The following is a 13,894-nucleotide window of genomic DNA, read 5'->3' on the forward strand; positions in this document are numbered from 1 at the left end:
AGAGGGAAACTCATAGCTTTGAGTGTCTCCAAAAAGAAACTGGAGAGAACATCCACTAGCAGCTTGACAACTCACCTAAAATCTCTAAAACAAAAAGAAGCAAATGCACCCATTAGGAGTAGACAGCAGGAAATAATCAAAACCAGGGATAAAATCAAACAAGTAGAAAGAAAAAGAATTATACAAAATTTTAACAAAACCAAGAGCTGGTTCTTTGAGAAAATCAACATGATAGATAAACCATTAGCCATACTAATCAGAGGGCACAGAGTCAATATTCAAATTAACAAAATCAGAAATGAAAAGGGAGGCATAACCACGGGAACCGAGGAAATTAAAAAAAAAAAAAACTCATTAGATCCTACTACAAAAGCCCATACCCAATAAAACTGGAAAATCTGGATGAAATGAACAATCTTCTAGACAGATACCAGGTACAGTTAAGTCAGGATCAGATAAACCATCTAAACAGCTCCATAACCCTTAAAGAAATACAAACAGTCATCAAAAGTCTTCCAACCAAAAAAAAAAAAAAAAAAAAAAAGCCCAAAACCAGATGGGTTTAGTGCAGAATTCTATCAGACCTTCATAAAAGACCTAATACGGACATTGTCCAAACTAGTTCACAAAATAGAAACAGAAATAAACACTACACAATTTTGTTTCTGAAGCCATGATTACACTTATACCTAAACCACACAAAGACCCAACCAAAAAAAAAAAAAACTTCTGACCAATTTCCCTTGTGAATAGTGATGCAAAAATACTCAATAAAAGTCTTGCAAACCAAATTCAAGACCACATCAAAATGATCATCTATCATGATTAATTAGGCTTCATCCAGAGATTCAGGGATTGTTTGATATACAAGAATCCATCAATGTAATCCACTATATAGACAAACTGTGAAAACAAAAAACAAAAAAACCCACATGATCATCTTACTAGATGTTGAGAAAGCACTTGACAAAATCCAACACCGCTTCATGTTAAAAGTCTTGTAAAGATAAGGAAATCAAGGCCCATACATAAACACAGTAAAAGCAATATACAGCAAACCAGTAGCCAACATCAAACTAAGTGAAGAGAAACTTGAAGCAATCTCACTAAAATCAGGGACTAGGCAAGGCTGCCCACTCTCTCCTACCTATTGAATACAGTACTGGAAGTTCTAGCCAGAGCAATTAGACAACAAAAGGAGGTCAAAGAGATACAAATTAGAAAAGAAGTCAAAATATCACTATTTGCAGATAATATGTTAGTATATTTATGTGACCCCAAAAAATTCCACCAGAGAACTTCTAGAGATAACAGACAACTTCAGCAAAGTGGTTGGATATAAAATTAACCAAACAAACCAGTAGCCTTCCTCTACTCAAATGATAAATAGGCTGGGAAAGAAATTAAGGAAATGACACACTTCCCAATAGTCCCAAATAATATAAAATACCTTAAAGTGGTTTTAACCAAGCAAGTTAAAGATCTGTGTGACAAGAACTTCAAGTTTCTGATAAAAAATTGAAAAAGATATCAAAAGATGGAAAGATCTTCTATGCTCATGGATTGACAGGATTAACATAATAAAAATCTTTCCAAAACCAATTCGATGGAATCCCCATCAAAATTCCAACTAAATTCTTCCTAGAGTTAGAAAGAGCAATAGGCAAATTCATTAGGAATAAAGAAAGACCAGGATATTGAAAACTATTCTCAATGATAAAAATACTTTGAGGAGAATCACCATCCCTGACCTCGAGTTGTATTGCAGAGTGATAGTCATTATAGCATTTAGAACAAACACTTTAAAAGGATCACAAACTGGAAGCCTTTGGGCTTTCATTAGTCAGCAGGTTTGTATCTATGTTGGTAACAGTTGCAAATATCTGAGTTCACTTTTTAAAATCTGTGTGTCACAAACACACATTCATTTTTCTAGTTATCTTAAAAAATACAGAGTACAGCCACATTGATACTGGACTTTATGCTTGTCAACAAACCCTAAAGTGTCTGTTTGGGCAGATAGGGTACTTTCTAGTTCAGTGCAAATCCCATAAAGCACTGCCCACAGCTTGTTTCTGGCAGGTATGCACACAGGCAGCTGTGTTTGTTCTGAACTTCCCAAGCTTAGAAAACAATTCATATAACTAATTTCTTTTTAAATTATTCTTTTTATTGGATATTCTCTGTATTTACACTTCAAAAGTTATCTCCTCCCCCAAGATAATTAATATCTTATAATTAATATTAAAAAGGGTGTGCAGTTTGCTCTTCACTTCTTCAGGATTCCTCTCTTTCATTCTCAGTTCCTGAGCAGACCAGGACTGAAGTCCTAGAACTTGGAAGGTCTGACTTCAGGAGAGGCAGGTATAAGGAAAAGTCATTGGATGTCTTGATAGGACCTGGAGAAGAAAGGGGCCATTAGGAGAGAAAATGAAGGAATAAAGGAGGGATGAGTAAAGGAACCCATGAATGGGGACACTTACCATCTACTTTTTCTGACACAGTAGATAGACCACAACACACACTAGAACTGGAATTACTACTGCGAAGATACAGCCCAAGATCCAGCCCACGTTTACTTGACTGCCACCTGTTTGGAAGAATACAGTGTAACTCTCCACAAAGAACCTGTCCCTGTATCAAGTTCTCCATTGTAGTTAAAAGTGTATCCTTTTTATTCCTCAAGAGTGTAGATTGTCCACCCATGCCTAGTCAGGATGTGGCTACATGCTCTCCAAACAGGTGTGAATCTGGGTGGCTACCCTCTCTTAGCACTAATCTTCATTCCCAAACTCAGAACAACAATATTGATTCAAAACTAAGAGTTGGAATGAAGCATGAGCTGCAAAGTGGGCAGTGCTTCTTCAGCATGTACGCCATACACTACAGCTATGTCTTGGGCCCTGGGTCCTCTCTAGTGAGGAATGGATCTTCCTGAACTTCTTTATTTGGCATGCGTCTCTTTTCTTCTTATACATAGAGCATAGTATCTCAAATCTTTAGGAGTTTCTATTCATATCTAGAATTTTCTCCTTCTAGCTCTTCTATAATAGTTAGGGGCTTCATCTCAGAAACTAGGTTTGCTAAGCGCCCACTCCAGGTTTGAAGGGTTCATCTACCCACTGGGAACCCAGGCTATAGTTCTTTCTTACCCCAGTAGCGGATGATATCCTGTCCTCCCAGACTGCTGTGCTTGACCCTGCAGGCCAGGCCAGCTGCCTCTGCAGCCTCCACGTCCAGGGTTGCTTGAACATACCACGTCTCATCAGCATTCGGCAGGATGTCACCCCTGTGAGTAGCCTGTTGCTCCTGGTCACCCTGCATCCACATCACCCACACGGGCTTTGGGTAGAAGCCAGAGACATGACATACCAGCTTCAGACGGCCGTGTGCAGGGTTGGGGCCTTGGGACAACCAAGCTACTGGCTTCTCTGTACTCAATAAGAGAAAAAGGAAAAAAATCTTAAGTGAGAATTATTATATTAGGTCCTCCAGGCCTCCTAGCAAGTTCATGCTCCCCACCTCTGGAGATGAAATTGACTATTAATTTAATCCATTTGTATCCCTCTGACTGGGAAGACCTTCCCTAATAATTCTACCCCCATCCCTGATCTGAGCCTCCTGTAGCCCTCCTCTGTACTCTAGAACAACCTTCAGCTGATATAGCCTGTCTCAAATACAGCATGGTCTAATTTTTATCCTCAGTGTTTATTTCATTTTATTTAAAAAATCTGAGAGTATCTTTCAGTGTAAAAAGGAAATTCCACGTTCCTTAAACTCCTCTTCCTAGGCCGTGCTTTCCTCTACAGCTGACAGTGATGGAAAAACCTACATGAAGCCAAGTAGAGAGCCAGGATGAAAATAGCCGGCTTACCTTGTTTCTCTAGGTCTCCCTTTCCTGCCTCTATGAGGCCATGGACAAACTGGGGACAGGTGTCATTCAGGAGCGTCTGCACCGTTTCACGGGTCCCTTGGTCATCGTTGAGCACTTTGATGGGCATGTCTAACCAAGATGGGGACCCAGGGACCCTCTGCCAGGATGTTCCATAGAATCTCACAATATATTCTCCCTGGAATGCTACATGGAAAAAGCATTTCGAAGCATTCCCAGGGTCCATTTCAAAGCCAGCAACCATCTGGATCTCAATGGGATCTGTAAGGAGGAGTGAGTGGGTGGAGACCAAAGATCGATTAAGGGTTTGGAAGAAAGAAGAAAAAGGCATGAAGATTGTAGTTAGGTGTCAGTTGAGGGAAATGATCATGGCTGTCCTAGGGCAGAAAAGAGTTATTTTCAGAAGGGACAAGGATTATTTTTCGATAGAAGTGATAAATATAAGGGTGGAGAGAAAAGTGAAGCTTATCACTTATGCCCACAGTAATCCAGTTAGGGTTCTGGATCACTCTTGCCCACTGGGTTCAGGGTTCCATCCCTCCACTCACAGTGTTTCAGTAGTCGCATTTTGACTAATTCCTGGATGTCCCTGGTAAAGCTGAATCGATACATTTGAAGCATTTGCTGCAACTTCTCCAACCGCTGGTTACTGAATTTGCCCCGGGACCAGGGCTTCATAAAGGTGGCGGTGTCTGAACCATTCCTCCAACGGTGGGTCTGCAGATCCCCCAGCCAGGCCAGGCGGTCTGTGCGGTACCAGCTTCTGTTGGCGAAGGAAGAGATCTGCAGGCCGCGGAAGGTGTACTTGGTTTGCTGAACTGGGAACTCTGGAAAATGAAAGAACACAGCCAGTGGGCCCAGTTTGCAGACAGACTGCTGTAGGAAAATAAGCACAGCTTAAGCAGGGCTTGAGAAGAGGCAGGCTCAGTGTAGTTCTGAACTGATCTCAGCTCTGAGCCTGATTCGCAGGGTGCTCCTCCCCACTTGTGTCTGCTAGCCTAGAAGCCAAGTTCCACCTCCACCTGCCCACTTCAGCATAGAGCTCCTTGCCAGGTGCTCTCTCCTTCCTTCTTCTCCCGTTTTTTCGGTGTGTGCCTTACTCACCTTCAGGTTGTCCCCAGACCTGTGGGAATGCCCACAGCACCAAGCACAGTAGGTAGAGCATAGTCCCAGACAGAGGTCTACACAGCCCTGAGCTCTGATTCTGAGCTTTACTCTGCTCCCAGCGTGGTGGGGCTCTGAGACTTTTGGCTCAGAGCCCAGCCGAATAAGGAACTAAGGGCAGGCACAATTTGTAAACCACTCTGTTACAAAGCCAATCCCCTTCCCTGGTCTGTCATAGTTGAGGGTTGGAGTGCCTCTTTAAGCAGCATCGCTCCACAAACCACTTTTTTTCCGTAATACTAAAGAATGAGTTTTGATACCGTTTGCCATCTCAATATCGAAAGCAAGACATAAAGCTGGATTTGCGTTGCAACTCGGAAAGTATTAAAATGCAAGGGGAAAAATAGAGGAAAGTTTTGGTCTAGCTAGCAGGGGCTGTCTTCAGGTGCTGTTTTCTACAGTTGGCTCCTCCCAGATCTCCACAAGTATCATAATGATGATGGTGATGGCGATGATGAATGTGACTCTCACAGTAGTGTATTGACAGAACAGGTTGGGTGTGCCAAGTTTCCTCATAGTTTTCCTAGCTCTACAGTCTCCTGTGTCAGGTTCTTTTTCTCCTTCCCCTGGTGTCTGTTCTCCCTTGCCTTACCTGTCTTCTGGCTTTTCTGACTGCATTTTGGGAGAGTGCAGGCATATTTTATTTGTATTATATATTATTCTATGTCATGATTTGCGAAAATCGAAGACCCGTGGCAGTGTGATGTGAGGAAAAGCTGAAAGTGCTAAGATGTGCACACTCCAAGGGCTGCAGAGCAGTGAAAACCGCCGCACACCTGCATACAGCCAACTTTCCCACGTGTTTGTTAGATCAGAGGTAAGATTACAGGGTGTGCCTGTGTGTTTGTATGGCCATTTCCAATTACTCACATTTAAAACAAGCAGTGACAAAACGGTTGCTCAAAATTTCAGTTACCATGAGAAAGGAGAAGTTGTGCCTAGTAAATCTGACTCCTGCAGCATCCGGCTGCCATCTTCCTCGTTCCTTTTTAGTCACCCCACTGTGTGTTTTGCTATGTCTTTTGGTCTTCTCTCTTAAGTGGGTCTCTTCTATGACTCCACCCTTAGCATCACTCCAACCTTCTCTGGCCGATAGGATCATTCTGGCCCTGCTCTGGCTTGCCTTGGAGCATCGGCTGGTGTGAGTCTTTAGAGATACCTTGTCTGCTGCTCTTGGCTGTGTCCCACAGACTTTACATCTGGGAACGACTTCCTTGGCATCTTGAACAAAACCTTCTGAGGCTATAAAAGGTAGTCTCCAGGTAGGAAGCTTTCAGGTTGTGTGAGGGTTTGAATATGCTAGGCCTAGGGAGTGGCACTATTAGGAGGTGTAGCCCTGTTGGAATAGGTGAGGTACTGTGGGTGTGGGTTTTAAGACCTTCACCCTCGATGCCTGGAAGCCAGTGTTCTGATGGTGGTCTTCAGATGAAGATGTAGAACTCTCAGCTCCTCTTGCAGCATGGCTGCCTGGATGCTGCCATGTTCCTGCCTCACTCCTTAGGCCCGAATTTTTTATGGAGATACATGCAAGCATTCCTGTCCCCGGTTTAAGCTGCTCTAAGGCCCAACCTATTTTGCACAACTCCCTTCCCTGGCGGTTTCCCACTGCCTGTTTTCTACCTCCATCCCGGGATGTTTCTCTACCTCCAAATCCCACACAATCACAACTATACAGCCCAATAGCTTTCCACACCGGTTTATGTGTTTGATTCTCAAACCACAAACACTCTACACAACAAGATTGCATCAAATAGACAAAGATACAAACTGCCCTTCAATAGGAGATATTAGACCTATATCTAGGTCTATAACTCTTAATGTTCATGACTGTTTAAAACCAATTATGCCCACCTGGATCTAGCTGGTCTTTGTGGACCTCCATGTTGTGACCTCTACCCTAGTCCTCTGAGTCCCTCAGACCTCTCTTCTCTCTACTTCCCTCGACTTCCCAGTCACTGGCTTTCCTTTATTTTACTAATTCAAATGGGAAGGCTCAGATGAAGTCACCTCTTGAGTATGTGACTGGGCAGCCCTTCTTGGGAAAGTGGAATTAACATTAAAATATGAACAGCTTCAGGAAAATGCTCAGCCCTTCAATGTTCTCATCTCTGTCTTTAGTCCAAAGTGTTATTTCCTGAATTCTGCTTAGGGTTGGCTTGCTAAATAAAATTGTTTTAGCATGTTTAGGTCACAGAAAGGTATTTTTTATTTTATAATCATGGCAGATATATATATCTGTACTATATATATATATGTATATATATATATATATATATATATATATATATACATATATATATATAGTACAGTAGTCTAGGTTGGTTGTCCTGGTCTTTTAGAACATGGAATCTATTATTCCAGGTTTTTGTGGCCTTAAAGTTCTCATTGAGAATTCAATTATTGTTCTGATGACTTTTGCTTTATATGTGGCTTGTATTTTCCTCATAGCATTCAATGCTTTCTTTGTTCTGTACAGTTAATGTTTTAACAATAATACATAAGGGATTTCTTTTCTGGTCTTGCCTAGTTGGGGCTTGTCAATTGCTGTCTACTTGCAGGTGAAGGCAGATACAAGATAGAGCAAGAGATGGTGATTGGGCACCGGAAAAGGAAGGCTGGCTGAGAATTTTAGAGGAGAGTCCAGAGAGAGAGTGTGTGGAAGAAAGGAAGATAGAGGAAGAGAAAGACAACCCAGACCTGTGTGGCTTTAAATAGCCACAGGTAGCTAGCTATACATATCTTATAAGGGATGGATAATTATAGGACAATTTGTTTTGTCTATGGGGGCAGTTCATGTCAATATCAACCAGATCTGAGTTTATTGTGTGGATGTTTTGTGGGTTGAGAATTTACTGATATAAATCTGACTGATAAATTACAAGCCCTTAGAGTTTTGAATTTACTGGGTTACAGCGATTTTTGAAAGCCAACTACATGGGGTGGATAGCTGGAAATATGAGCAGAACCCACAGCATGGGGCTAGCCATGGAGGCAGCAAGACCTCCCAGGCCAGAGAGTCACTGCCTCTAGTTTGGGATGATGCTTTTTTATATATTTCACATAACAGGGACCCTGAATACTTCTAGCATCTGTATGAGTATGTCTTTCCTTAGTTTAGAGAAGTTTTATTTTATAATCTTGTTAAAGATCTGGTTTATGCATTGTCTTTTTCCTCATCAATGATTATAATAGGAAGATTTGATCCTTTCATGGTGTTCACATTTTCTTTTCTTTTTCTGCATTTTCTATTAGGTATTTTAGGTATTTACATTTTAAATGTTATCCCCTTTTCTGGTTTTCCCGTCTCCCATCCCCCTACTTTTATAAGGATACTTTCTCTCCCACCCACCCAAACCACCTCACTGCTCTGGTTTTGCACTCCACAGGGGAAATGAGCCTTCAGGGGACCAAGTGCTTTTCCTCGTATTGAAGCCAGACGAGGCCATTCTCTGCTACATATGCAGCTGGAGTCATGGGTCCCTCCATCTGTATTCTTTAGTTGGTGGTTTAGTTCCTGGGAGCTCTGTGGGTACTTATTGGTTGATATTGTTGTTCGTCCTGTGGGGTTGCAAACCCCTTCAGCTCCTTCAGTCCTTTCACTAATTCCTCCATCGGGGTCCCCATGTTCAGTCCGATGGTTAACTGCAAACATCCTCATCTGTATCAGTATGGCTCTGGCAGAGCCTCTAGGAGAAATCCATATTAGGCTCCTGTCAGTAAGCACTTCTTAGCATCAGCAAGTGACTGATTTGGAGACTGTAAATCGGGTGTATCCCCAGGTGGGTAGTCACTGTCTGAATGGCCTTTCCTTCAGTCTTTGCTCCACTCTTTGTCCCTGAATTTCCTCCTATGAAGATTTTGTTCTCCATTCTGGGAACAACTGAAGTATTCACATTTTGATTTTACCTCTTTTTAAGCATCTTATGGTCTGTGAATTTATCTTGAGTATTCTGAGCTTTGGGGCTAATATCCACTTATCAGAGAGTGCATACCATGTAGGTTCTTTTGTGACTGGGTTACCTCACTCAGGATGATATTTTCTAGTTCCATCCATTTGCATAATAATTTCATGAAGACATTGTTTCTAGTAACTAACTAGTACTCTATTATGTAAATGTACCACAATTTCTGTATTCATTTCTCGGTTGAATGACATCTGGGTTCTTTCCAGCTTCTGGCTATTTTAAATAAGGTGGCTATGAACATCATTGAGCATGTGACTTGTTATATGTTGGACCATCTTTTCAGAGTATGTACAGGAGTGGTATATCTGGGTCCTTAGGTGTTACTATGTCCAATTTTCAAGGAACTGACAAACTGATTTCCAAAGTGGTTGTATCAACTTGCAATCCCACCAGCAATGGAGGATTGTTTCTCTTTGAGATCCTCCCCTGTATCTGCAGTCACCTGAGTTATTGATATTAGCCATTCTGACTGATGTGAAGTGGAATCTCAGAGTTGTTTTGATTTACATTTACCTGATGACTAAGGATGTTGAACATTTCCTTAGGTGCTTCACAGCCATTCAACTTTCCTCAGTTGAGTATTTTTTTGTTTAGCTTTGTACTCTATTTTTTAATAGGGCTATTTGGTTCTCTGGAGTCTAACTTCTTGAGTTCTTTGTATATAGTGGATATTAGCCCTCTATTAAATGTTGAATTGGCAAAGATCTCTAAAAGCCTGCTTCCTGTCTTGAAAATGGTATCAGAGATTATTTACTGATTTTTTTCTTCCTGAGTCGGGGCCTCAAGTAACCGCGGCTGGCGTCAATATTGTTATTAATTTTCCATCTTGATTCACCTTATATAGACAATAAAATATATTCTCAAACCCAGACCATTTCACAAGCCTGGGATTTTAATTGCTTCTGGATATCTTTTGTTCTTCTAAATATTATCAAACCAGTCTCAACATTTCTCATTCCTAAACCTGGCCATAAGACAAAAATGCCCTTATGCTGTTGTTGCAGACCTTATGCACATTAGAGGAGGAGACCTCTTTTTCTACATTGTCACATCTCCTCATTCCATGGCAGAGTCAATTCGCCCCTGCCCCTCGTGGATGTTAGAAAGCATTGCCCAGCACATAGAACCAGAAACAACACAATGTTACTTTGTCACTTCTCTTTGTTTTGTAGACAATCTTTGAGTTTATATTGAAAGTGGGTATTCCAAACTCAGAAGCCTTCCTCCATACTGATGACACACAGATGGAGAACGACATCAGGGAAACTTACCTTTCATAGTGGCCCCAGGGAAAACAAAATATAGCATTATAACTCTAACCTAGCAAGTGAAAAACTTATGTAGTAGAAACTTTAAGACATTGAATGAGGAAGTTGTGGAGGACACAGAAGATGGAAAAAATTTCCATGCTCATGTGTTGGAAAGACTGATATTGTAGAAACAGACACCCTACAGAGCATAGTCTACAGATTTAACACACTCCCCATCAAAATTCCAAACATAATTCTTCACAGAAACTGAAAGGGCAATATTTGTGTATGCAAACACAAAACAAACAAAAAGCCCCAGATTTCCTAAAACAATCCTGAATAATAAGAGAAATTCTGGAGATATCCGATTCCTGGTTTTCAAGTTGTACAACAGAGCTAAAGTAATAAAAAATGTCCTATTACCATAAAAAACACATCAATGCAATTTAAGACCCAGACATAAGTCCACATACCTACGAACACCTACATTTTGACAAAGAAGTTGAAAATACACTGGAAGAAAGAAAGCATCTTCAACAAAGGATGCTAGTAGACTGGATGTCTGCATGTAGGAGGCAAATAGATCCATATTCATCACCCAGCCAAAAACTCAACTCTACATGTATCACGGACGTCAATATAAGGACAAATACCCTGAATTTCATAGAAGAGAAAATGGGAATAATATTGAACTCAGGATTGTACACAGGATTGGCACAGGAAAGTACATTCTGAAAGAACACTCATAGATAGGTACTGTAAACAATTAATAAATGACCATAGAGAGCTGAAAATCTGCTGTATGGCAAAGGATACCATCATTCATAGTGGCAGCCTGCAAAATGGAAAAGGGTCTTTAATGATTACACATGAGTTATAGGGTTACTATCTAAAATATATAAAGAATTTTTAAAAACTGGACATCAAGAAGACAAATTAATCAAATGAGATTAGCCATATCCAGCACATCCAAGACTAAAACTTGGAATTCCTGGAAGAGAAGAGTACATGAATTGATTACATAATCACTCGGTGATATGATTAAGGGGACAATTTGTTGTAGACATGAGACAGAGAACAGTCAGAGTCACTGGAAGAGTTCAGAGCAGCAAGAGAAAGGAGGAGACTGAGCACAGCCAGCAGACTGGTCCTGGCCAGGAGAGAAGCAGTGGAATGGAGAGAGAGGGTGAGGAAGAGAGGAAGATAAGACATAGCTGGAACATCAGGGTTATAAGGAGGAGTGAGTGCCTGGGGGGAGCAGCCCATGAGCTGGAGAAGTATAGCGTTGTGGCTGCTATGTACCTGTGATACTGAGAGAACATGGTGGTCAGTGTACTCTTTGGTATTATAGTAGGCGCCATTGTAGAGAGAATTTCTTGTGTATTCTATGGATGTATCACCTATCAATTAAAAAACTATGGCCTATGGCTTAGGACGGAAATAGTGATGGGGCATCTGGGAAGAGAAAATAATTCTGGGATAGAGCCAGGGGAGATGTGATAAGACAAACACATGGTACCTGAGCACACGTGGCAGAATGTAGGTTGAAATAAATGAGTTCTTTGAAGTTATAGCTAGTTAGAGAAGAGCCTAGCTATTGGTCAAGGTACTCCTAAATGTATTTTGATTCTGAGTTTTATATCTTGGAGCATGGGACTGGGAGGAAGATGAGGGAAGATGACAAGTTGAGGCCTAACTTCAACACACCCCCTGTTGCTTTGGCAGGTAATAAGGGAAATGGTTCCTATCGTAGAGGAAAACCTGTCCTGTAAGTTCCTGAGGAATGCTGGCTTTGTCTAACTGCCAGTACTTGGAGACATTGTAATTATAAATGATATGAAGTACCTTGGTGTGACTCTAACTAAGCAAGTGGTGGACCTGTATGACAAGAACTTCAAATCTCTGAAGAAGAAGAAATTTGAGGAAGATCTCTGAAGATGGAAAGATCTCCCATACTCATGGATTGGAAAGATCAACATTGTAAAAATGGCCATCTTGCCAAAAGCAATCTACATATTCAATGCAATTCCCATCAAAATACTAACCCAATTCTTCATAGAGCTGGAAAGTGTAATTTGAAAATTTATCTGGAATAACAAAAAACCTAGAATATCGAAATCCATCCTCAACAACAAGAAAATATCTGTGGGAATCACCATCCCTGACCTCAAGCTATATTTCAAGGCAATTGTGTCAAAAACTGCATGATACTGGTATAGAGATAGGCAGGTAGATCAATAGAACAGAATAGAAGATCCAGAAATAAACCCTCACACATATGGTCACTTGATTTTTGACTAAGGACCTGAAAACATTCAATGGAAAAAGGACAACCTCTTCAACAAACGGTGTTGGCTCAACTGGTACTCAGCATGCAGAAGAATGATAATAGATCCTTTCTTTTCTCCTTATACAAAGCTCAAGTGCAAAGGGAATAAAGTTCTCCACATAAATCAGGTACACTAAAACTATTTGAAGAGAAAGTGAGGAAAACCTTAGAACACATAGGCACAGAGGAAAATTTCCTGAACTGAACACCAATGGCTTGTGCTCTAAGATCAAGGATCGAGAAATGGGCCTTAATGAGATTACAAAGTTTCTGGAAGGCTAAGGACACTGTCAAGAAAACAAAACAGCAGCCAACAGATTGGGAAAAGATCTTTACCAATCCTACATCTGATAGATGTCTAGTATCCAATATATACAAAGAACTCAAGAAGTTAGACTCCAGAGAATCAAACAATCCTGTTAAAAAATGGGGTACAGAGATAAAGAAAGATTTCACAATTGAGGAATATTGCATGGCTGAAAAACATCTAAGGAAGTGCTAGACATCCCCGGTCATCAGGGAAATGTAAATCAAAACAACCCTGAGATTCCACCTCACGGTAGTCAGAATCGTTAAGATCAAAAAATCATATGGCAGCAGATGCTGGTGAGGATGTGGAGAAAGAGGAACACTTCTCTACTGTTGGTGGGGTTCTATGCTGTTACAACCACTCTGGAAATAAGTCTGGTAGTTTCTCAGAAAATTGGACATAGTCCTACCTGAAAACCCAGTTATTCCACTTCTGGACATATATCCCATAGATGCTCCAACATACAATAAAAGCACATGATCCACCATGTTCATAGCAGCCTTATTTATAATAGCAAGAGGCTGGAAAGAACCCAGATGCCCTTCAGTAGATGAATGGATACAAAAATTGTGGTATATTTTTGTACACAATGGAGTACTACTCAGCTTTTAGAAACAATGACTATATGAAATACCAAGGAAAATGGATGTATCTAAAGAATATCATCCAGAGGCAAGTAACCCAATCACAAAAGAACAGACATAATATGCAGTTACTGATAATTAGATGCTAGCCCCAGAAAGCTCTGAAGACCCAAGAAACAAGTCACAGGTCATATAAAGCTCAAAAAAATGAAGGTAAAAATGTGGATGCCTCAGTCAGTAGGGGGGAAAAAAAGAAGAACAACAAATGTATAACACCCACTCAGAGTGAGATACACCTACACCTTAAATCATTAATAACTCAAGAACTAAGAAGATAGCCTTGCGACAATTTTTGGTATTCAAAAATCATTATGTCTAATCTATAAACACCAAGAAAACT

At 40.7% G+C, this 13,894-nt stretch overlaps 1 protein-coding gene across 1 annotated transcript; it reads right to left on the reverse strand.

Moving 5' to 3' along the window:
* Window positions 1–2,277: 2,277 nt before the first annotated feature.
* LOC308419636 (antigen-presenting glycoprotein CD1d-like) lies at window positions 2,278–5,057 on the reverse strand (the record flags this gene model as incomplete). Its single annotated transcript, XM_080915367.1, has 5 exons — window positions 2,278–2,399; window positions 3,153–3,431; window positions 3,875–4,153; window positions 4,441–4,710; window positions 4,997–5,057. The coding sequence occupies 5 exons, from the start codon at window positions 5,055–5,057 to the stop codon at window positions 2,278–2,280; spliced, it is 1,011 nt and encodes a 336-aa protein (XP_080771493.1).
* Between the last annotated feature and the right edge of the window lie 8,837 nt (window positions 5,058–13,894).

The sequence above is a fragment of the Micromys minutus genome (genome assembly GCF_963924665.1).
Source record: "Micromys minutus genome assembly, chromosome: 4".
Lineage (NCBI taxonomy): Eukaryota > Metazoa > Chordata > Mammalia > Rodentia > Muridae > Micromys > Micromys minutus.